Source organism: Ictidomys tridecemlineatus, chromosome 2 (genome assembly GCF_052094955.1).
Source record: "Ictidomys tridecemlineatus isolate mIctTri1 chromosome 2, mIctTri1.hap1, whole genome shotgun sequence".
In the NCBI taxonomy this organism is placed as follows: Eukaryota; Metazoa; Chordata; class Mammalia; order Rodentia; family Sciuridae; genus Ictidomys; species Ictidomys tridecemlineatus.
In genome coordinates, this window is record NC_135478.1 from 3,767,372 (window position 1) to 3,791,787 (window position 24,416).

Consider the following 24,416-nt stretch of genomic DNA (forward strand, 5'->3'; position numbering starts at 1 on the left):
TTTTTTTTTTTTTGTTAATGAAAATAAGCTTTATTACATCAAGTAATAAATACATACAAAGATGCAAACAGTTTTAGTCATTTTCTTCCAGATGTTTTGATCAACTTACAGTAAACACAAACTGAAATCTATGTACAGTCTTAGTATGAAAATTTTCGGGGTCCTTATTAGATTTGGTAGGTTGCTCTTTCTTCTGTATTTATAACTTGTGCACTCTTAAAATTGACTTCAAAGCACTAAGAGTCATGCAAATGCTTAAGCAAAAAAGAAGTGCCAGTAAGCAGAATCTACACTGTATGGCACATGGGACCAGCTAAGTGAAGCAGGTGGTCAGGATGCATTAAAACAAAGGCGTTGGGATCAAATGAGCTTATGAAAAGGTACAAATAACAATTTGGGTGACATAAAGTATTCAAAAGATTAAAGGGAGACACTGGTATCTTGGAGCCAAACAACAGTTTGCTGTAAAATAACTTCACGTGCATCATAAAAAACAAAAACAAAAACAACCTGGGTTGTTCCTAACTACTTAAAATGCAAATCCTAATTAACTTCGAAATCTTTTCCCAATATTTTGAGACTGTGAACCTTGGGAGAAAAAAACTAAACTGTTACCATTTTGAAAATGAGTATTTCATCTGAACAGGAGAGATGAGCTGTAGAGAGCCAGGAACCCCCAAGCTGGCGGGGAGGCTAGGACCTGGCGTTTCAGCCAAGCACTCCAGAACCAGTCCTCGTGTGTGAATGATGCGTTTTAGTCTCTCCATGGCGCTCTTGCTCCCTGCATAGGCAGGTCTTATCTCCTTCCCCAGCTCTTCCATGATGGCCAGCAGTTCCGCATACTTGCTCTGGGGCACCTGGCTATTCCCGTTCCCTGGGTGTAGCCCAGCGATGGTGGCCCATAGTCACTCAGCAGCTGGCGGTACTGGGAGGCTGCTGCCATGCTGGTGGAAGGTGAGTGGACACTTCCAGTGGCGTTGAGGGCGGCGGCGGGCATGTGCGCGGCCAAGTTCGGCTTGTACGGCATCCCCCAATAGAGGTCAAATTTACCTGACACAACATTTAACCATTAACCACGTTAAAGTGTCCAATCAGGGTGGTGTTTAGAACTGTCACGATGTTGTGCAAACATCACCCCAAAAGGAAACCATGCCCATGGAGCCATTAGTGACTCACACCCCTCCCTGTTTTTGGCAACCACAGATTGCTGTCTCTGTGGATCTGCCTGCTCCGCACATGAAAGTAAGCAGACTCAGTAGGTGCCCCTTTTGTGTCACCTGTTGGTAAGCTGTTTAGATTTCACACCAGAGCCACATAAGCCAGGAAAGAAAGGAAAGAGAAATGGGGGAGAAGCTTCTCCTACCACTTCACCCCCCCCCCCCCGCAGCCACCCTGAGAGATTTCTGAACCTTAATTCTGGGAGGTGGGGGTTTACTGGGGATTGAACCCAGGGGTGCTTTATCACTGAGCTACACCCAGCCCTTTTTATTTTTGAGATAGGGTCTTGCTAAGTTGCCCAGGCTGGCCTTGAACTTGTGGTCTCCTGCCTCAGTCTCCCAAGTTCTGGGATTATGGGTATACCCCAGAAGTTTTTAACTTATAGGGGGTCAAAGAGCCCTTTAGGGAATTTCATAGAAGCACATCTCCTATGCCCCCAAACATACCCAGACACACAGCATTTGGTAGATAATGTCACAATTTTACAGAAACTCCTCCTTCTAGTACCTCAATCAGCCACAGATGAAGATCCTCTGGTTTCTAAAACTAAACAGAAGGACCCAGAAGCAGGAGACCCAGAATCCAGGTTCAATTCTACTGATGACAGTGATACAAAGAGTTTTGGGGAAAGGCTGACCTAGCTTCAAGCCTAGGCTGTGTGATCTTCAGCAGGTCACTTGCCCTCTCTGGCGGGCCACAACTATAATATGTGAATGTTCATGTCTATCTGAAGGTATGCACTCCAGAGGCCTAGGTGATTTGCCCCAACACTAATCTTTTGCAGACAATGTGAAATCGTCATGGACACTGAAACCCATTCAGGGCTCTCAAGAACCTCCAACTAATGTGTTCCTCCTCATTTACTAAGCTTAGGCAACAGTTCACTTTCTGTTGCTCTTGCTTGCAAGTTCACTCGCTCCACAAGGGGATGCTTGCCATCCCCTGGGCACCTGCCTGAGCACCCATTTGAGAGGACGGCTCTCCAGCCCATCACTCCCTGGAACATCGCTGATTCACTTCTCTGTAACACCCATTGGTGTCTCTAAGTGCCTTGGTCCTGCATCTTCTTGTTTGTCTAACATCTGTCTCCTTCCTTGGGTTAGGGACTTCAATGTCAGCTGTCTTGCAAAGAACCTAGTGTCTGGCCTGTAGCTAGAACTCCATGTGTACCTTTGTTGAAGGGATGAATGAATGAATGAACAGGAGGAAGATGCACGGGAAGGGGACTGGATAACTTAGGCAGATTAATGAATAAACAAATGGTTGGCTAAACTGAATGGATGGAAGGATGGATGGAAGGATGGATGGACAGATGGGTGGATAGATGGATAAATTAGAGGATGGGCAGATGGATGGGTGTTTGCAAGACATATACTAAGCATGTCACATACGTCAACTTGTTTTGTGCACGTGAAAATTCCTATGAAGGAAGAAACACTATTTATGGACAAGAGGCTTGAACTTCAAAAGTAGGATAAATCACATCCTGAAGATGATACAGCTAGAAATGGTCAAGTGGGAATTCAAGCTTGGGTCTGTCTGGCCCCAGGCCATAGGCTCTTAACCACCCTGAAAAGCATCCTCCTACCCCACCACAGCGGTACCAGCTGCCCAGCTCTTCTCTGATGCCCCACGCTCCACGGTGCTTGGTTTGTCCAGTGTGGGCTTCCATTTCCCTCAGCTGTTTCCCATTCATGACTTGTTCCCCATGAGTTCAGACGCACGCGTGGGAGGTCTGTGAGGTCTCTGCATGCACTTGTGGCTATACAATTGGGTGTCTGGGTTGAGTGCAGTGATGTACATCAAATCCCAGCAACTCGGGAGGCTGAGGCCGGAGGATCACAAGTCCCTTGCCAACCTGAGCAACGTAGTGAGACCCTGAGCAATTTAGTGAGACTTTGTCTCAAAGTTAAAAATAAAAAGGACTGGGGTTGTGTCTCAGTGATAAAAGCACCCCTGTGTTCAATCCCCAGCACCAAGAAAGAAAAAAAGATTGGGTACCCACAAGTCATGTGTGTTCTCTGGGATGCTCCCAAGTACCAGGGACATGGTCACCCAATGTCCAACCACAGACCCAGATCACCAATACATACAAGATGCCAGACAGCAGGCCTCAGCCTGGGTCATGCCAAGCAGGTGACACACCACCCAGTCATCCCAGCAACTGGTGACTCGACCCCACCAGATCATGTGACATCTGTGGACAGAGAGGAGGAAGAGAAAGAGGCCGGGGCAGGGCGTGGCAGGGGGAGGTGCAGGCAGTTCTCCCCAGGTCAGTAGACTGCTGCTCAGGACCACTAGGGAGCTCATCCCCTGCCTCCGGGCAGGGAAGTGCAGGACAAGGGGCCTGGGAAAGGGAAAGGCGAGGAACCGCGAGTGTCCCTCAGATACAGGTGACCCTGCAGGTGGCCACAGCCTCAGCAGCTCTTGTCATCGCCCTGGACTTCTACATAGGGCAGCCCCATGGGCCAAGTGTCCCGCGGCCAGTAGCGGACTTTGAGGGTTTGGCCTGGCATCTCGTAGCTGGCGTCCACCAAGGCCATGGTGACCAGGCCGTAAGGGAAGGTGATGCTGATGAGCACGTGCCTGTGGGGTGCAGGGAGAAGGTGCTAAGGGCACTAGATGTCCCCGCGCCACCGCCTCCTCTCCTTGCTTCTCGCGGATCTCACTTTCCCAAGGGGCCTTCTGGGTCCAGTCCCCAGCCTCCGTCTCCCCCGACTCCCCAGCCCTGGCGTCGGGGTCTCCTCCCACTCGGCCTCCCAGCTCCTGGCTCTCTGGTGGTGGGGTCCCAGGGTCCAGGGCAGGTGCTCACCAGATGCTGTGCAGGTAGAAGAAATGAATCCGCTGCCAGAAGCCGCAAAGGAAGCGGTCGCTGATCCAGCTCGTCACCGCACAGGCCCATAAAACCACGGACACCTCGATCAGGTGCCGAAGCTCCTTATTGCTGCTCCTGGGGGAGGGAGGAAGGGAGGGGAGGGAGGGAGATGAGGCTGGGCTCAGGCACAGAGCCAAGGGGCTGATGCAGAACTCCTCCATCCCAGATGAGGCTGGAGCCGGGAAGAGGGGAGGGGAGGGGTTGGGTTCAAGTTGGTGCCTGCTCTAGTTTGGATCTGGAATATTCCCCACAGACCTGGGTGTCAGAGGCTTGGTCCCCAGCTTGGTCCTGTTGGGAGGAGCAGAAGCTTTTAGAGGCGGGGCCTGGAAGGACGAGGTCCGGCCATTGGTGATATGCCCTTGCAGCAAATCACGCCCGATCTCTTCCTCTTGCCTTTGCCTCAGGCCACAAGGAGAGTGGCTCATTGCCACTCCAAGTGCCCCTGCCATGACGTGGGCCTCACCACAGACCCAAGAGCCACGGGGCCAACTGATCATGGCTGAAACCACCACAGCCATGGGCCAAGCGTGCCCCTCCTCTGTGTCAGTTGATTCATGTCAGGTGTGTGCTCCAGCAGCAGAGAACTGCTGAGAATTGACAGGACCCAGGGGCAGGTGTTAACCCAGTCCTCAAAGCACCTTTGTCAATGAGGAAACTGCGGTACAGGTGGTGATGTCAAGTCCCACCCATGGTTGCATGGCTGAGATGTGGCAGGGCTGGGATCCAATCCTCGCTGGTCAGATTGTGTAATCTGTGTTCCTATGTAGCAAGTCCCTCTAGGTTTGTGTATTTGGGGTTATAAGCGTGTGTCCCTCTGGGTCAGTGCATGAAGACATGTGTCTGTGTATTGCAGGAGTGTGACTATGTGTGTCACAGTGAGTGTGTGTCTGGGGTGGGGTGCACTCTCTGGAGGCCACGCCTGTGTTTCCCAGCAACAGAGCTACCCCGGGGCTCCTTGGCAAAGAGCGTGACCCGGATAAATGAGACAGCAGCTCCTTTTTGGTTAAAAGCTTAGACTGTGTTCACTCACCTAGAACTGAGCAGCCTGAACATCAAAATGCACTGTGAGTACGAACTGGAGAGTCGGCCTAAACCCCGTAACCTGGTTAACAGCAGTATATCAACATCGATTTCTTCCTTTTGAGATATACTTGGGTTGCATAAGCTGTTCCCTTTGGGGAAAACTGGGGAGAAGTACATGATAATTCTGTGCTATATTGGCAACTTTCTGTAAATCTGTAATTATTTAAAAATTTAAAAGATTTTAAAAACAGTCTAATGACTGTCATGCATTAAAACATGTCAGAGATATAAAAACCTTTATGTTCATAATAAAAAAATCTGCTTCATGGGTCTCCACTAGAGACTCCTAGGGCACCAATTCATTACTCTGGAAGTCGATAGATAAAAGGAAAAAGTCAATTATCTATGCAACTTGTTCAAACTGGATTTCAAGGTTGATTAGCAAAAGTCCTTCAGGGTGGAAAAACTCCAGGTAAGGACAACAGAAGGTGCAAGCCACCCTTTCACTGCTGCTAGCCAGGTCATGGCCCCAGCAACTTGACTCAAGCTGCTGGAAGTTGGTGGAGAAACATCTGCAAATGTTGGTGAAACCAGCCAAATCCTCTAGCCAGCCCTAACCCTCCAAGGGGACCTGTCCATGGAGACATCCAAACCCTGCAGGGCGGGCTCTGGGGATGGACAGGAACCAACGATGCCACCGTGAAATATTCTGGCCAAAACAAAGGAAGAACAGAACTAGATCCAACTCTTAATTTGCAGGAAATACAGGGTACGAGAAAACTTAATGATGCCAGAGGAAACGGTTGGCCAAATCCAGAACATGAATTGTGCTACAGACAAATAATTCTCTTAAAAAAAAAAATCAAAGGCGCAAAGAAAGGGGGATGGGAGAAGAGACCTATGAAATAAAGGGGAGCTGCGAGACCATGGTGAGGTCTTTATTTAAACACAGCCAGGCACCTCTCAGAAACTGAGGCCATTCCACACACAATGTTAGGTGCTGTCTTAAGGAGCACCATTAACTTTGTACAGAGTGAGCGTGCCCTATACCTCCCATCTGTCTTTTGAGACTGTCGCTTTCCTTCTCTATCTACCCCTGTGCATCTGGGGGATGTGTTGGGCTGTCCACCTGTGCAGACCAAATCCCAGGGCTCCCTTGTCCTTGAACTTCCAGTTCAGTCAGCCATTAGTTTCCAGTTGGCTAGACCAGAGTCTTCTAATTGGATTGGCCAGTGGTTTCTACCTGGACTGGCCAGTGGTTTCTACCTGGATTAGCTAATGGCTTCCAGTTGGGTTGGTCAATGTGGAGCCCTGGCAGGGGCAGGAAATCAAAGGGGAAAAAGGAGGGTAGTGTTAGGAGATTTACTTCTTCCAGCAGGGTTGCTTCAGGCTGGATGCAACCAGCAACTAGAAATCAGAGACCTGCTAAGCCTCCTCTCTACTGGGGCTTCTTGGATCCTGTGGCCTCTTCCTCCTTCCTCCTCTCCCATCACCCCTGGCCTTGGGTCTCCAGCTAGACATAGAATCCCACTCTTATCAGCACAGAGATGCTAAACAAGCCCCAGTGATTTTCCTATACCCCAACTTCTGTGTTGTGAATAATCTTCATTCAATTTTCCATAAATATCCCTGTTTGAGAAACCCTTCTCTATCCTACAAAGACCCAATGGGGGTTAAAAACCATAATTATCAGGGGAGTTAGATCCTGAGAGGTTTAGAGTTGAAATGTATATGAGATTCAGGGGAAAAAATGTAACCCATCAAGAGCAAAATGTCCATGGTTGCTGGGCTGGTTAATGGGTGAGTGGAGGTTATGGGCTGTTCTCTCCTCTCAGATGCGTGTTTTAGGGGTTCCCTGTAAAAAGGACCAGATCTGCAGTCAGATAGACTTAGGTTTGGGTCCTGGCCCTGCCACTTGCTGTGGGTGATGTTGGGGAAGGGGCCTCCCCTCCAGGGCCTGGGGTCAAGGAGTCAGGGCCCAGAGCACGTGAGTTCCCGGGGGTGACGGGCGGGGACTCCAGGGTCCGCCGCCTCCACTTACTTCCGGTACTCGCGGTACACGATGTACAGGATGTGTATGGCGATGCTGTTGAGGGCGTATGCATTGACCGTGGGCTTCAGGAAGGACAGGAAGGTGCTGATCATGGTGGTGACAATGACCAGGTAGGTGAAGTGGGACCTGGAGGGAGAGGGGCTCAGCTGTGAGTGACAGGAGGTCCTGGAGGGTCAAGCCTGGTCCTCTTACGGTGGCCAGAGAGGGAAAGGAAGGAGAAAGGCTCCGGGAAGGAAGCCCAGGATGTGTCCTGAGCTTGGGCTCAGGAGAGTCCGATGAGGGGTCCCGGGGAGGCCGAGCTGGATGAGAGGGTCTCAGGAGTCCAGGAAAGTTGGTCAAGGCTCCGGAGGCCGGTGAGTTCCGCAAGAAGCTCAAGGGAACCCAGTAGGCTGGGAGGAAGATCCATGGGCCACCGTGAATTAAGGAGAGGTCCGACAAAAGACCTCAGGGCCCTGGAGGGACTGTGAGGATGGAGTGTCTGGGGTGGTGAGAGGGTGGCGTCCTAGAAGCCTTAGGTGGGGTCACACAGGATTAGGAGAGGTTTGCAAGGGCCTCCAGTCACGTCAGAGGGTCCCAGGGGCCCTGGAGGAGAGGCTAAAAGGTTCCAAGGAGTCCAGGTGAAAGACTGGGGGAGGGATCCCGGGGCCCAGGAGGGCTTAGGCCCGGGGTCCTGGCATCTCCAGGTGGTACAGACAAAGTCTGGAGAAGGTCCCAGGCTATCAAGGTGGGATCGGGGGAGGAGGCTGGAAGTCCAGGTAAGTGAGGCAGGGTGGGGAGAGACCCCCAGGGGGTCTGGCCAGGGATTCTAAGGCCCCCAAATGGCTCAGGGCAAGGATTCAGGGTGGGGGACAGGTGAGGATCCACAGAGCTCCACAGGGGCCACCCTGTCCCGACAGACAGCCCCTGCCCCACCTGTTCCTTGCGAGGAAGGAGGGGAAGTAGCAGCGGGGCATCCAGATGCTATAGCTACTGGCCAGTAGCCACAGGATGGCGATCTCATCCAGCAGCTGGCCCAGGAAGCTGAGCGTCATGTGGAAGTACATGGAGAACAGGCCTGGGGAGGCAGAGGCAAGGGGAGGCGTCAGGGGCGACCCGTGCCCACGCCCACCTCCTCTCCATGGCAGAGCCACACCTACCAATGATCGTGAAGAGGACAAAGGTACCATGGATGTAGCGGGAGCGCTTCTGGGTGTAGGGGTGCATGAGGAACATCATGAGTGGCCCAAAGATCAGGAAGGAGATGTTGCTGAACTGGAACAGAGACGTGGGAGGGGGCTTGTCAGGACAGGGGACGGCAGGGGCTTCCTGAGTCCAATCCCTCAGTCACCAGCCAGCGGATCATCTGCAACCTTCCGGGCAATTCATCAGCCCGAGGCTTGTCGATCATTCACCTGTCACCCCTCCAGCTGTTTCTCTTCCTTCCTGCCTGCCTTTCTTCCTCCCCTCTCTCTTTCCCTCTGTCTGTCTGTCATGGTTCTAGGGATGGAACCAGGGCCCAGGCATGCTAGGCAATGCTCCACCAGTGAGCCACACCCGCTGTCCTCAGCTGATGTGGACAAAGCATTGGTCAGCAGTAGACCCAGTACTCCACCCGATCCTCTAGGGGTTCATCCATTTACTCAAGAGTGTGGCAAAGACGATATACTGACCTTCTCTGTATATTCTCCCCCTTTTCTTTTTAGAAAAAAAACTCCAGATCCATAGGTTCTGTAATTATCGACTGAACCAACTTCAGATTGAAAATACTCAGGAAAAGGAAATAATTGCTTCTGTCCTGAACACGTACAGTTTTTTATTCTGGTCGTTTTTCCCTCAGCCACACAGTGTAAGTACTATGTCCACATCAGTTACATTACATCAGGTGTGATAAGCTATCTGGAGATGATTTAAAGTCTACAGGAGACTTGTGTAAGTTCTATGCAAATAAAAATGCCATTTAATATCAGGGACTTGAGCATCCGTGGGTTTCAGTACCTGTGGGGGTTCCCGGAACCAGTCCCGATGGAAACAAGGGACCATCATAGTGTCTTGCAGGTTTTAGCTGAGCACACAGCTACTCGATGGGAGAAGACAGTTTCCACCTGCCTCACAACTCCTGTGACCTGGTGACCCAGTCTGGCTACTGGGATAAGGACATAAAGGACATCTCTGCCTCCTGGTCAGTACTTCAGAAGCTACTTAAGGCTCACCCTATGTTGTCTCCCATTCCCGTGAATTGAAGCGTCGACATGGTGGTCATATGTGAGCTTCATAGACAAAGAAGGACGACATGGCACCCTAATGACTGCCTCCTACCCGTGTGAAGCAAAGGTGGGGCTGTGCGGCTTCTAAGGTTAGCTCATAAAAGGAGCTGTGGCTTCCACCTGACTCTCTTTATCTTAAAGTATGAGACTGTGGGCCCCTGAGCCACCAAGCGAGAAGCCTGGCTACCCTTGAAGCCACTATGTTGAGAGACCACACAGGATAGAGAGAGATGCTGGAGAACATCTGTTCCAGCCCCAGATGTTTGATTCTCCCCAGTTCAGTGGCAGCACAATTCAATGAACCTTCAGATGATTCTAGCTGCACCCCAACCTTCCAGGGATGCTAAGTAGAGATGAGCTGTCCCTGCTGAGCCCGAGCTAGACCACAGATGAATTCATGAGTAAAAGTTGTCCTTGTTTCAGGTCACCAAATTTGAGGATAACTTGTTACACAGTATTAGCTAGCTGAGACAAAAAGGAAATATTACTGTAGGTCATGATGGCCAGGAAAAGCTTCCTTGGGAAGAGGAGGAAAAATAGAGACCAGGAAATGTGGCCGCACCTGTTCAGAGCCCCAGGAGGGCATGGCTTTTCGGTTTGAAGGTTATCTGTGGCTTAAAAACGGGTCTCCCCAGGGTTAGACAGCTACTATGTTTCAGGTCCCAGGTAAAGTTCCTTATTTCCAGAATTTTCTTCTTATCCTCAAAACAGCATTATAGAGAAGGTATTGATTCTCAGAGTGGTCGAATCATCCAGCCCCATCATTGGACTAGTAAGTGAAAAATCCAGAATTTGAGACCAGAGTACAAGAACGTGTGAATTTCTGACAAGATGGAGCAGAGTTCCATTTATCAGAGCAGCAGAAACTATTTACCAGGTTCCAACTGATAACCAACAATAAGGCCACCAAGAACGCAGCAGCTGGGGTGGAAGGTGGGATTGGGTAGTTCAGCCGCCCTCCTCTCTCCTTCCTCACTAACCCAACTGGTTTGTTTCAGTATCAGGACACATCATTCTGGGGAGACAAACCCCAGACCTGGGAGGGAACGACAATCAGTGCAAGCCCATCGGGTTCTCCCCTTTCTGTGATAGCAGAATTCTTTCCCAGACTCCCTTGCGGCTCCACGTGGCCATGTCCTAAGTTCTGGCCAATGAGAGTGAGCGTAATAGTGGCTTCCAGGCTGGGGATGTGGCTAAGCGGTAGCGCGCTCGCCTGGCATGCGTGCGGCCCGGGTTCGATCCTCAGCACCACATACCAACAACGATGTTGTGTCCGTCGAAAACTAAACAATAAATATTAAAAAATAAAAAAATTCTAGAAATACAGGACTGCATAAGCACACACTCCCTCGGCACCAGAGTGGGTGGGGTCATTATGTATCATGTAACCTCTGGAAGATTCCATTGTGCCTGCAGAAGAGAATTGGGGCCAAAAAGGCAAATAACATCTTCGCATGATTCGTAAAGACCACCAAGAACGCAGCAGCTGGGGTGGAAGGTGGGATTGGGGAGTTCAGCCGCCTCCTCCCTCCTTGAGGAACAAGGTCTTGGGAACGCCCCGGGTCCTGGACAATGCTGCGAGGACTGCACAGGGACAGAACAGAAAGACGGGGAGAACCCAGCCGCTTGGCGGTAAGCCTGTTCCAGACTTCCACTTCCATAAAAGTTAAGAGGTTCTCCTTTCTGTGCAAGGGATTTTTAGTTGGCTGTTTTGTTGAAATCAATGCTTCCCAACGTAGAGACCTAACATAGGACTGGATCCCTGCTCCCTGGTTCCCTAGGTCGATGGTGCCTTTGAAAGGTGACACAGACCCATTACCTTCATCTCCAATTTGTGAAATACACGCAATGCTACCTCCTCTCAGCGCTGTTGACTGTCCCAGGTGTCATGAGCTACAAGTGCAGTTAAGGTCATCAGATTTCAACCATCAATGGCTCCAGGCCCCGATGTGCTCACGCAGGATTTTGACTCCCCACAAAGACTCCCCCGAACGCCTCAGCCGCAGCAGGCAACTCGGGAGCTCAGGGGTGCTTTTCCCCGGCAGCCTCCGACTTGAGGACAGCCAGCTTGCTCTCTCGGGGACAGCCTTCCCTCCCTGAAAGACCCTTCCTCTTATCAGGCTCCTCCGTCGTCATCTGCACCTCATCTGAGCCAGGGAAGAAGCAGCACCTGCTAACTGGCCCCTGCTCCTCTCGGAGTGCCGGCTGCAGGGACGCTGCCCCACCAAGTCAGAACGCGGAGGGGGGCGTCCATGGGCTGGGCCTGACGCTTCCCAGAGCAGGAGTCCTCCTGGGCCTGTCCTCAGGGGGATCATGGAACCAGTGCCACAGCCCACTTGGGGGACTAGCCTGGGCCCTGAGAGGCAGCTGTTCCCAGGCCACGTCTATCCTCTCTCGGTTCCCACCCTGGGCCTTGTCTGCCGGAGGACAAGCCGTGCCCATCTCCAGGTCAGTTCCTAAGGCCTGCCCAGCACAGAGGTACTCTGAATGACCAGGTATCTGGGTCAGCAGGTCCCTACCTCGCTGGAAGGGACCCCTGATGCTCCCCGGGCCGGTTAGGTCTTCTGACTTGAGAATTAAAATGTGAAGTTCTGCAGCTTAGGAGTCACCGACATGGAGTCAACCATTGACAAGAATCTAAAGACCTTACGCATGAGAGGCAAGCTCTCTACCAACTGAGCTGTCCCCAGCCCACCACCTGTGGCCATGAGGCACCAAGGCTGGGAACAAGTGCAGACATCCCAGGACACTACGTGCCCTCCTCCTGGGCCCTCCAAAGCTGCCCCGGCCGTGGGCTTCTCACTCCTTCTTTTTCTAAGATACTCTGGGGTCTTTCCGTGGCATTCTTGTCACTGCAAGTTTGGGTTCTAAATTTTTGTTTTCTTCTGATTTTTTGCTTAGACCAGCATTCCGTTATTGGGATCCAACAGTCATCACCACCAGTGTGTCAGCTTGGGTTCTTTGGTAGCAAGCAACAGAAAATGGTGGTGGAAACTTATAAACATAACATACAGGGCTGGGCTGGGCTCAGTGGCACAGTGCTCGCCTAGCAGGTGTGAGGACCCGGGTCCCGTCCTCAGCACCACATAAAGGTAAATGAACAAAGGCATTGTGTCCATCGACAACTAAAAAAAGTCACAAATAAATAAGTATGACATACAGTTACTAACTATTGACCTAGAGATGGCAAGTATGCAATAAAGATCATTTATTGAACATTTATGAAATACATATGTGCCTCTATGGAGATGTTCAGGTTATTTTTCGATTTTACGGTGGTGCCAATGCCACACACCCTCGGGGGCAATCACACTTCACATCTGGATTTCGGTCTTCTCCCCAGCTGGTGGCGAGCGGTCAGCGGTCGCAGCTCTGGTGAGCCTCACCACACGAGGGCCAGCGACCGGCTGCAGCAGAGGGTGCCGCCCAGGTGCCAGGTCTGACCATCCAGGTGTATTAAACGGGTTTTCCACTAGGGATATTTTCGACCCACCAGCGGCTGGTCCGGCTGGGAGCTGGTCACAGGTCACGGAGGGCGCGCCATTTCACCCACTCATTCGCTCATCCGCTCGGTCACTCGGGGCCCTCACTCATCCAAGGGACGGCTGAGCCGCTCTGAGCCTCTGTGGGCCCTCGCTCCCAGGTCCAGGTCTGAGATTCGAACTCCAGGCTGAAGCCTGGACCGCATCCCCCCCTTGGTCAGAGGGAGAGGGACACTCTGTGTACACAGCCACCGGGACCATTCCCGGCAGGGGAGGGGCTTCTGGCTGTTGAGAGATGGGTGCGAGCCTTGGCTTGAACCGTCCCCCCTGAAACTCTGTTTTCTTTTTGTACTGGGGATCAGACCCAGGGGGCTCTACCACAGAGCTGCAGCCCCAGCCCCCAGCTTTTTTTATGGAGACAGGGTCTCCCTAAATTGCTGAGGCTGGACTCTGAACTTGCCATCCTCCTGCCTCAGCCTCCCAAGCAGCTAGGGTGACAGTCGTGGACCACTGTGCCCAGCCTCCCACGGGAATTTTGCTGCCACAATGAGATACTAAGAGAGGACCAGCCTCTGGCTGTCGTGGGGTTAACAGATAAGGGTTATCTAGGAGGGTCTGCCACGAGAGTCACACCTTCCCAGTCCCTCTGTGTGGGACCGCCAGCAAGGAGGCCAGTGCCCGCTGCCGCCCCTTGACCTTGGACCGGGAACTGTGAGCCCTAATAAACCTCCTTCCTTTAAAACTTACCCAGTCTGCGGCTTTGTGTTATTAGCAACAGAAAACGGACTAAGACGTACTGAAGGGGAAGACCCATCAGCTGCACGACAGGCCGGCCTGCATTTCTTCCTTCCTTTCTGTGTGCGAGTATGGTGCTGGGGGTGGAAGCCCGGGCCCTACACATGGGCAAGGGCCCACCCTGGAGCCACCCCCAGCCTTGGCCTGCGTCCCCCAGCCTGGGTCCCGCCCCATCTGTGCTGATGCGTAGGCATTCCTGACGCCCCAGTGTCAACCCCCTGCCATGGGGCATGTGAGTCAACTCACCCCGGAGATGCTCACCAGACCAGTCCCCCGAACCCCAGCACCCCTATTAAAACACACCTGCAGCTCCCGTGATCAAACCCAGCCTCTTAAACCTGCTAATAAACTCCTCCCCAGCTCACCGCAGCTCCCAGCCTCCAGGGCTAGCTCCCACGTTTCCCTAAATCTCGTCCCACCCAGGCCGGGTGAGGCTGGAGCTGCCTCGGTCTGGGATCCTGTCCAAAGCCAGCTCAGCCCCAGCTAGGACTCTCGTGGGCTGGGCTCCGTGGGTGAGGCCCGGAGCCCTCGTCACCTCCTTCCTTCATTCATTTGCAACCATTCCTTGAGCTCCCAGCCACGAACTCGAGGGTCTTAACTGTGCCCCCAAACAAAATCCCTGCCTTTGTGGTGTTTGTCCAGGGCCCACGGCTCATGCTGCCACTCATCCTTGGGTCTCCCAGATCTCCAAGCACCGAGGGAAGGGTCGGAGAACTAAATGTCAGGCTGGGGAGCTTGCTGTTGGCCACATCCCCACACCTGCCTCTAGGGCAATGCGGGGCACCTCGCAGGAGCTCAGACAATTGTTGTAGAAGACAATGCTTGTGCCAGGCGCAGTGGTGCAAACCTATGATCCCGGGGATTGGGGAGACTGAGGCAGGAGGATCTCCTGAGTTCAAGGCCAGCCTCAGCAGCTTAGCAAGACCCTGCCTTAAAATAAAAAATAAAAAGGTCTGGGGGTGTGGCTCAGGGGTCAAGCACCCCGGGGTCAGTCCCCAGGAAAGGGAGAAAGCAGGCAGGGGAGGAAAACTGTTGTGCAGGAGGGACACAGGGCACCGAGACAGCTCTGGAATCCCCCTGTGCCCTTGTACCGCGGGAACCTGGCAGGGGAAGACAAAGGTGGCAGAGGCAGGAAGGAGCCTGAGGGGTGAGGAGGACGGAGAGGGAGGGACTTATTTCTTGCCTGGGCCTCCCCCACTGGACGGGGACTTCCCTGAGGACAGGGGATACCTGTTTTATGCCTGTGTCCCTCGCAGGTGTCATGCGGCACAGCCAGTGCTGAATCCCTCTGCGCAGTAGCACCTGACAACGCCTCCTCACTCTCTCCTCCACGCCGAACCCAACCCACCACCCACGCCCGGCTACCACCTGCCAAGGAGGGTCACCTGTGTCCACACTAGGGCTGGTCCTGGGCAGGGTGAACAGAAGCAGCGCCAGCCACAGCGCAAGACTGGCTTGGGAATCAGGCGCCCGCCATCGATGCTAAGCACTGGGCAACCAGGGCCCTCAGCACTGTGGGGAGGTGAGAGGCTCTGGGACGGGGCTGTCTTGGCATGCTGTGTGACCCTGAGGAAGGAGCTTGCCCTTTCTGACTCTTGTTTCTCCATCCGTTGGCGGACATGAGAGTAACTACTACATAAGATTTTTATGAGTACTATATGAAGCGCTATGTATTAAATAAAATTAATAAATGTCAAGTCAATAAACAAATAACATTTTTGTCTTTCTGTGCTGTTTGCTTCTGATGTCAATAGTTTCAATACATTCAATGCTGGGGCTGGGGATGTGGCTCAAGCGGTAGCGCGCTCGCCTAGCATGCGTGCGGCCCGGGTTCGATCCCCAGCAGCACCACATACCAACAATGATGTTGTGTCCGCCGAGAATTAAGAAAAAATAAATAAATGTTAAAAATTCTCTCTAAAAAAAAAAAAAAAATTCAATGCTTAGAAGTCTCAGGAGCTGTGAGGTTTTGTTGTTTATTTATTTATTTATTTGTACTTGGAATTGAGCTCAGGGCCACTCGACCACTGAGCCCCACCCCCAGCCCTATGTCGTATTTTATTTAGAGACAGGGTCTCACTGAGCTGGGTAGCACCTCACTTTTGCTGAGGTTGGCTTCAATCTCACGATCCTCCTGCCTCAGCCTCCTGAGCTGCTAGGATTACAGGCGTGGGCCACCTTTTTAAAAAGAGACATAGATCATGTGCTATAAATCCACTCTGAAAGAAATCAATTCGGTGGTTTCTAGCACACTTCAAGTTCCATAACCACCACCTCTACCCAGTTCCAGAGGAGCTTGTCCCCGGGCCTGCGCCCACAGACCCACATCCTGTCCCTGGGCTCCCCTGTCCTGGACGTCTCCTATCCCTGGGTCACACACTGTGGCCTGTGTGTCTGGCTCTCACTGAGCACCAGGTCCTGGGCCCATCAGCTCTGCGGTTGTCACCTTGCTCCTGCTGGTGGCAGAGGGACCTCCAGGTGTGTGACCTGAGCTGAGACCGACGGGTGCCCAGCAGGTGTGTGCTGAGCAGGATGGGAGAGGGCGGTGAGCCGCCCCGCACAGCAGCCACCAGGGTGGGGTCCACCTCTGAACCCCCAGAATGCGGGGCAGCGCCTGGCACAGGCCAGTGCCCTGGCCATCCTTGTGGGAACAGAATGGAGAGCGGCTGTCCCAGGGTGGATCTCCTCCGCCGGGGGCCAGTAGCCTGGGCCGCCAGCACCCACCGTCCAAAGGAGGAAAGAGGTCCCCAGGGACCTCAGGTCTGCACCCAAGTTGCACCAAGAGTAACCAGTGTTACACGTTTACTATTCTCTTTGTGGTGTCTTCCCTGCCTGAGGACAAGGACTCCACCCTCCAGAGGCCATCATTTGCTGGTCAGTGGGGGAGAAGGCAGAAGAGGAAGGTACCACCGGATCTCTACTGCGCTCGTGGCTTAGAGCTCCCTGCCCAGGGCACAACCAAGGCTCAGAAAGGGATGGCTGCCCCCTGGGTCACCCAGCACTCAAGGAAGAGCCGGGGCTGGCAAACTGCAGAGGCCAGCTGCCGGAGGGCTCAGGGAGGAGGTGGGCAGGGTGCTGGAGAAGGGGGCAGAGCAGCCAGCACCTCCACACTGCCCCAGCTCTGGTCTCTCTTCATGGCCCCGGGTTGTCCTGCTCCTCTTACCGCCCGCCTTTCCCGAGACAGGTAGGCCACCCCTTTGCTCTGTACAGAGTGAAGAGTCTTCTGCAGAGGACGAGCAGCAGGACCCCAGGGGAACTCATCTCCGCAGCCTCCAGGACCCAGGGCCCTTGAACCTTCCATCTGTACCGTTCAGAAACCTGAACTCTCCCAAGCGCTCCGTCGCCCGGCGGCAGGAGGTCAGCAGGCCAAGAGGGACGGGTGCCAACTCATGTGACCCTGCCCTTGACTTCTGCCCTGTCCTGCCCTGCCCAGCCAGCACGCACCCCCGACCTCTGCTCCTTCTCTTCCTGCCCACAGTGGAACCCAACCTGCAGACCTCTCACCTCTCAGCTGATCAGTGCCCTGATGGCCTCCCTCCCCAGCCGGGCGCTGCTGACCTGGCCCAGAAACCTCCCCATCCTTCCTCCCACCCTCAGTGCCTCTGTGATAGGCACCTGTGCTCTGGCCTCAAACCACCTGCTACTTTCCAACAGGATGTGCTTTCTTGCCTCGGGGACTCTGCCTGTGTCATGCCCTTTGCCCAGTAGCCTGCGAGCACACGCACTGGGTCCTGAGACTTGGGGCACCCTGCACCCTCGACCTCTCCTCCCCAAGAGGCCCCACCCCCACGGCTCCCACCCCAGCTTCCCTCCCTCCTCCGTAGGCCTCACACTCAAGGGGGGGGGGCAGGAATGCACCTCTAATTCTGGACACCCCCACAAGGAGCACCCTGGGCCTCCTGGAACCTAAGGGCCATCCTGCTGTCGTTGGTGTCGAAGGCATGAGCTGGCCAAGGAGCGCGGGGCGACCCCCAGCGCTCAACACAGCAGGAAAACTGTGGGAGCCAAGTGCCGCTCGGGAGGCTGAGGCAGGACGATCCAAAGTTTGAGGCCAGCCTCAGCAGCTTAGTGAGGCCCTGTCTCAAAATAAAAAATAAAAAGGGCTGGGGAAGTGGCTCCGTGGTTAAGCGCCCCTGGGTTCAATTCCTGGTACCAAGTAAAATCTGTTTGTTGGGGGTGAGGAGGGGCGTGGATCCCGGTGGAGCGCTTGCCTGGCGGCCCTGGCCCGGGTTCCCTCCCCTCAGTGCACCCTGGGCTTCCTCTTCCCCCTCGCATTCCAGCCACAGAAACACTTTCTCCTTTCCCCATCTCCCAGCTCCTCTTTGACTTCCCGAATCCTGCACATCCTCTGCTCTCCCTGTGCAGACTTCTCCCTTCAGGACCCAGTGCCTGTGTGCCCTTTTCCATGAAGCCTCCCAACACCTGGGCTGACTCCTTTGCTATTTGAGCATCTGGGCTCTGCCTCCTAGCCCGACTCAGAGCTCTCTGCAAGCAGAGAAAGATTCCTCTTTAGAGTCACATTCTCAACATGAATTGTGACTCCTAAGCAGGTCGCGATGGGAGCAACAGGAACAGATTTCCTAAATGTTTTCTGCTGCAGCTTAGTCTTTCACTTACATCCCCGGATCAAAAGCAGGCTCTGGGACGGCTGCACAGCACGTCACCGTCACCGGGAAGCCTTCAGCCCCACAGACAGGCCCCACGGCTGCAGCTCCGCTGGGAGTCTTCACTTATGACAGTCACAAATGACTCGGGGACGACTCTGTGGGTAAATCTTGTTGTCTTCTGGGATGATTTCTTTGGTAGAAATTCCCCGAGGTGCAATGACTAGGTCGGAACAGGCATCATTTGTAAACTCATCCCTGGGCACAAGTCCCCAAAGCGCACCCAGGGAATAGCAGCAAGAGGGTGGGCCACTCACGAGGAAGAACTCGTTCCTTTGATTCTATCTTGGTGTATTCTGTGGCCCAGGCTGGCCTTGAACTCCTGGGCTCAAGAGATCCTCCCTCCTCAGCCTTCTGAGGAGCTAGTGCCACAAAGTCACCACTCCTGAGTTAAACTCCTTTCTTATTTTTTAAAATTATTGTATTTTTATACCTTTATTTGTTTATTTTTATGTGATGCTGAGGGTCCAACCCAGTGCCTTCCACGTGCTAGGCAAGCGCTCCCCCACTGAGCTGCACCCCAACCCTCTTATACTCAATCTCAGTCGGTAATTCGGAGCAAAGAATACCATCATCTTACTGTCCTCCGCTGGAACGGGTTTTGGGCATAAGTGTGTCCAGGGTGGGCAAACCCTGACCATGGGCCTAACTGAGCCCCTTGCCTTGTACCATGGGACTGGCAAGCTACCAAAGGTCGCTTCCCTTTTCAAACGGTGAAAATTATTTTGCAACACGTGAAAATCATGGGAAATCCGTATTGCAGCATCCATAAATGAAGCTTTATTGGAACACTGTCACCCAGTCACTTACAGATCACTCAGGAGGCTTTGAAACCTTTAGCAAAGCTGAAGAGTTGGGACATGAACCCCATGTGTCGTACAGCTGAAAGTACTGACTAGCTGTAAACGGGTCTGTGCAGAACAAGTTCGTCACTCCGCCCCAGCCCACCCTTGAATGATATGATGATCACTCAGCTGACCATCATATCATCAGGAGGAGAAAACTGTGAAGAAACACTTCTGTGTGTGTGTGTGTGTGTGTGTGTGTGTGTGTGTGTGCTGGGGATGGAGCCCAGGGCCTCACACATGCTAGGCACATGCTCTACCACTCAGCTACACCCCCAGCCCTTTTTATTTTATGTTGAGGTTTGCTTAGTTGCTGAAACTGGCCTCAAGCTTGTGATCCTCCTGCCTCAGCCTCCAGAGTCACTAGGATGATCAGTGTGCCCCACTGAGCCCAATGAGGGAACCCTCTACCCCAGCTGAGATTCCGCTCCTCGACTGCTAACTCTTTTGATCTCTCAGCATCAAAAACAGGGTTAATCCCAGGAAAACCGAGATAAGTCGGTCACCCTGGGCTGGGCACACACTCTTCTCCTCTGGGAAGTCTTAACCCCCGCCCCCACCGTGAGGCCTCCCGGGCACCTTCACAGTGGTCTCCGAGCCCTGCACAGAAGAGACCCCTGTACTTGCACCAGGGAACAGAGCAGGTCATTCCCAGAGGTGCAGGTCCCAGACAAGACTCTTTCCCAATCTCTGTCATGACTTGGGAACGCTGGAGACCTGCCGTGGCCTTCGGGGGTCCATGGGTGGGCTAGAGGAGGAGTGCAAGGCTCCACCCTCCGACTCCGGGGGCACCCTGTGGGGATGGGCCCCTCAGAGAACATTTGGGACCGTCCAGGAGATGCAGACAGGAGAGTCCCGGAACCCCACTCCTCTCCCTCGCCTCTGATGAGCGGCACATTGGTCCCCTTCCCAGGATACCGATGGGACAACTGAGGACCAGAAGGGCCTCCCCAGCCCTGGGGGAGCGAGCTCAGGGGGTCAGGAGGAGCCCCGGGTCTCGCCTCCGGCTCCTGGAAGCCACTCGGCCGAAGCTAACACGGTCAGAACCAGCCTGGGCAGCCTGAACGGAGCGCCCCGCACTTTTTAGTCCCCAAAAGTCTCCTAGAGTTGCCAAGTCCAGGCTCCCCCGGCTGGAAGAGCCAGCCGAGCCCAAGCAGGGGAAGGTGGGGTGAACGCCGGGCTAGCCCACGTCCTGCGTCACCCCGGACAGCTCTGGCACACAGCAAGCGCCGGTGAAGCCCGTGTTCACAGGGTGCAGAGCCGAGCACCGCCTGCCTGCCCACCAGCCCAGCGGCAGCAGCCAGGCACCAGGCCCTGCTCAGGAAGAGCTCAGCATAGCCTTTCCATGACTGCTCCCGTCTCTCAAGCTTTGGTTCAATGTCATGGTCATTTACCCGTCCATGATTCTTAAGCACTTCCAATGTTGTGCCATAGCACAGTCTGTGGGGCCGGTGACTGAACAACTCACTATGCCCGGCACCGAGGGGGTTTCTGGAAGGTGAAACTTTCAGTGCTAAAAATAGGATAATCCCAGGAATACAAATGATTTGTCTGAGCTGGAAGAGCCATGAGAACCAGCCAGCCACAGTCACCTCCTGCAGGAAGCCTTCCCTGATCCACCTTGACTGACTCAGAGGCCTCCTCTGGGTATCCTCACAGCTGCCTCTGTGCCCCCCATCACAGCACCATCCTCCTGGATGGCAGATGCCTGAAGTCATCTCGGTGCTCTCTGCTCAGAGCAGAGGCCTGCTCCCTGCCTGGCTCTGCTGCCTTTCCTATCGCGGAGGTTGATGCCAAATAAAGACAAAATCAATGAATGAAAGCCGACACTCCCAGCCCAAGTGAGGAGAAGACGGAGCCACGACAGGCAAACTGCTCGAGCCAGATTCCCCAGACAGGATGTGGAGAAGCCAGGCTTTGAACTCGCACCCCAGGAGGCTCCCTCCCGCCCACAGGGCGCCTTGGGTCCTCACCGTGTTGTAGAACTCGGCCACCAGCTGTGAGTACTGGAAGTTGCTCTCACACCAGTCCACCTCGGAGCTCTGGTACGCCAAGATGCTGGGCATCCTGGCCCAGCCACTGCCACCTGCTCACTGCGCCTGGCACCGACGGGCGGCAGAGCCAGGGAGCCCGGGAGGCCCGGCCCAGGTGAGGCGGGAGAGGACGGCCCGTGCCCCGCGGCAGGCCAAGAGGAAAAACCTGCTGGGCAGCTCCCCGGTTGCGCCAGGGCAGCCTGGCGGATGCTGCGCAGAGACAGTGGTGGCCTTGGGCACCAACCACGGAGCTGCTGCTGGGGGCGGGGGGCGCAGGTGAGCAGGGAGGAGGCCTCCCATCCCGGCTCCTAAGGAGCAGAAGTTGGGGGCCATGGCTGTTCAGAACGGTAATAAGGACGAGAGGTCACCGTGGTGGGTGCGCCACACTCTCCGTTTCACAGATGAGCAAGCTGAGGCGGAGGGAGAAGCCACTTGGTGGCAAAAACCAGGCTGAACCTCAGGCCCCTAACCATTAGACTTTACTGCCTGGGCGCCGTTGGAAGCCCTGCACGGGGCAGCGGCTGGACACCCCCTCCAATGGGCTCGGCTCAGAGGGACAGAGCCCTTGGTTAGGAGACGCCATCCTACCATCTCCCCTCCAGGAGCTCTGTTTTCCCGTCCGTGCTGCGGGACGTTGGGCGGGATGGAAGCCATTTCTCCTGGTGGTCAAGGCCTCGTGCGCACTGGGTGGTGGCCTGCAGCTGTAGTCCCCACTCCGAGGAGATGAGGCCGGAGGATTGCAAGTTTGAGGCCAGCCTGAGCAGCCTGGATCTCACTGGTCTTACAATCACAGAAAGCGGAGTGGTGGGGGGTGCTGCTCTCTGATCCCCAGCTTGCCCCCCCCCCCCCAGGAAGGTGACATTCATGGATGCGATTGTTACAGAGACAGCAGGTCCAGGGCTAAGCTCCCTGTCGGGATCAGAAGAGCAAGAAAATGAGACTGATGGGCTGGGGCTGGGGCTCTGGCAGAGCGCTCGCCTCCCACCGGTGAAGCACGGGGCTCGACTCTCGGCACCACATGAAAATAAATAAAACAAAGGTATTGTGTTCATCTACAACTAAAAAAATGTTTTAAATGATAATGGTGTTTCATGCTATAGGTGACCTTGAGCTTAAGGCAAGCCTGTGAGATGGTGATGTTGATGGTGATGAGGACTGGCACTCCCTTACCAACTTCATACCTCCACCAGGCTCTTTCCTAGTGTTCAGCATTCAGTATTATCTCAATTAATGTTCTTTTCCTTGCAGGAGGTATCAGGGATTGAACTCAGGGGCATTCAACCACTGAGCCACATCCTCAGCCCTTTTTTGTATTTTGTTTAGAGAGAGGGTTGCACAGAGTTGCGTGGCGCCTTGCTGTTGCTGAGGCTGGCTTTGAATTTGTGATCCTCCTGCCTCAGCCTCCCCAGCCGCTGGGATTACAGGCGTGTGCCACCAAGCTGGCTCATTTAACATTCTCAACAGCCCTGAGACAGTAACTGCTTTTTCTTCTGATTATAATAAGGAAACAGACGATCAGGACTAAAGCAACTCACCCCAGGTCAAATATCTAGAAAGTGACAGAAGGAGGCAAGCCACGTCGCCTCTGAGCCTGCTTCCTCGCCTGTGAAATGGGAGCAGGGCTTGTTGCTCCTTCCCAGGATCCTTGTGAACACACAGAGGCCAGCTACGGTGTTTCTCCAGCAAGAGAACTTGGCCACACAGGGCAGCGCACGCAGCTGCATGGCAGGCAGGGACTCCTTCGGAGCTCTCCCCCGTTGCAGGGCTGCCTCAGAGCTGCCGACTGATGCTGCGATTTTTGGGGGTGAGAGGTTGAAGCCAGGGATTGAACTCAGGGGCACTTGGCCACTGAGCCACATCCCCAGCCCTGTTTTGTGTCTTAGAGACAGGGCCTCACTGAGTTGCTTAGGGCCTCCATATTGCTGAGGCTGGCTTTGAACTCATGAGCCTCCTGCCTCAGCCTCCTGAGCCACTGGGATGACAGGCGTCGCCACCGCGCCTGGCTTGTCGGACGCTTCTGGACACACAGTCTCTCTGTTGGACCAGCTAGACTGTGCCACAGGAGGTGCCTCCTCTGGCCTCACCCTTTACACAGGCGGCCCTTCCCAGCAGATGGCGTCTCCTTTCCCTTTGCTGGAGGCTTCCAAAGTTTCCCTGGTTAAATAAAGTATTAAGCCTCATAATTGTGGTGTTGGTTACACAAATCTGTACGCGTGATGAAATCGCATCAACACCCTCAGCCAGGCTTGTAGAGCTGTTGAAATCTGAATGCAGGCTGCAGATCATATCAGTCCAACGTCCTGGTTTTGAAATGATATTGTTCTGTCACATGTCACCACTGGAGAAGCCGCACACAGGGTACTGGGACTGCTCTGCTCTACTTTTTTTTTCTTTTTGGTGCTGGGGATTAAACCCAGGTCCCACCCGCACTAAGCATGTGCTCTGCCACCGAGTGGCACCCCAGCTCCTGCACTATCATTACACCTTCCTGCAAGACTGTCATTGTTCCAAAATAAAAAGATTTTTTTTGGAGTTGTCAATAGACCTTGATTTTATTTATTTTTATATGTGGTGCTGAGGGTCAAACCCAGTGCCTCACACATGCTAGGCAGACGCTCTACCACTGAGCCCCAGCCCAACCCTAAACAGATTTTTTAAAAGTAGTTGATTTGGGGCTGGGGGCGTGGCTGGGTGGTAGAGCGCTATGTCAATCATGCTTGAGGCCCTGGGTTCAGAAAAAAGGTTGATTTATATTCCCTTCCTTCTTTCTGTACTGGGGTTGAACTCGGCATCACTACCACTGAGCCATATCCCCAGCCCCACTTTTTAATATTTATTTTTTAGTTATAGGTGGACACAGTATCTTCATGTGGTGCTGAGGTTCGAACCCAGGACCTCACACACACTAGGCAAGTGCTGTACCTCTGAGCCCCAGCCCCAGCCCCTTTTTTTATCTTGAGGCAGGGTCTTGCTGCGTTTCTGGGCTGACCTGGACTTACCATCCTCCTGCCTCCTGAGTCTCTGGATGAGAAGCATGGGTGTGTTTTCAGTCAACGTGGGAATGGAGAAACAAAATGTCACCTCTTTGCACAATGGAACATTACTCAGCCTTTACAATCAGGACAAAAATCCTGGCACCTGTCCCAACAGAAGAACCTTGAGAACATTATGCTATAGTGCTGTGT

The 24,416-nt window shown here is 53.7% G+C and overlaps 1 protein-coding gene and 1 pseudogene across 2 annotated transcripts; both read right to left on the reverse strand.

The window, feature by feature from the left end:
* On the reverse strand, positions 1 to 1,750 carry LOC101957737 (cyclin-dependent kinase 2-associated protein 1 pseudogene; annotated as a pseudogene). Its single transcript, XR_013431754.1, has one exon. The product of XR_013431754.1 is annotated as a cyclin-dependent kinase 2-associated protein 1 pseudogene (transcript).
* Positions 1,751 to 3,173: 1,423 nt separating this feature from the next.
* On the reverse strand, positions 3,174 to 23,236 carry Acer1 (alkaline ceramidase 1). The gene is made up of 7 exons (XM_005332080.3): positions 23,226 to 23,236; positions 21,172 to 21,265; positions 8,306 to 8,420; positions 8,082 to 8,223; positions 7,158 to 7,295; positions 4,031 to 4,168; positions 3,174 to 3,804 (listed from the first exon to the last, which is right to left on the reverse strand). Exons 2-7 carry the CDS (start codon positions 21,262 to 21,264, stop codon positions 3,636 to 3,638), a joined length of 795 nt encoding a protein of 264 aa, XP_005332137.2. The 5' UTR covers position 21,265; positions 23,226 to 23,236; the 3' UTR covers positions 3,174 to 3,635.
* Positions 23,237 to 24,416: the final 1,180 nt, after the last annotated feature.

Bases quoted from the DNA above. Each gene is read 5' to 3' on its own strand.
- Acer1 (XM_005332080.3), bottom strand. From the start codon at position 21,264: ATGCCCAGCATCTTGGCGTACCAGAGCTCCGAGGTGGACTGGTGTGAG. The intron at 8,224-8,305 runs GTAGGTGTGGCT...CTGCCTCCCCAG, and splicing joins TGTCCTCTTCACGATCATTG to GCCTGTTCTCCATGTACTTC. The intron at 7,296-8,081 runs GTGGGGCAGGGG...CTCTCCCTCCAG, and splicing joins TCCTTCCTCGCAAGGAACAG to GTCCCACTTCACCTACCTGG.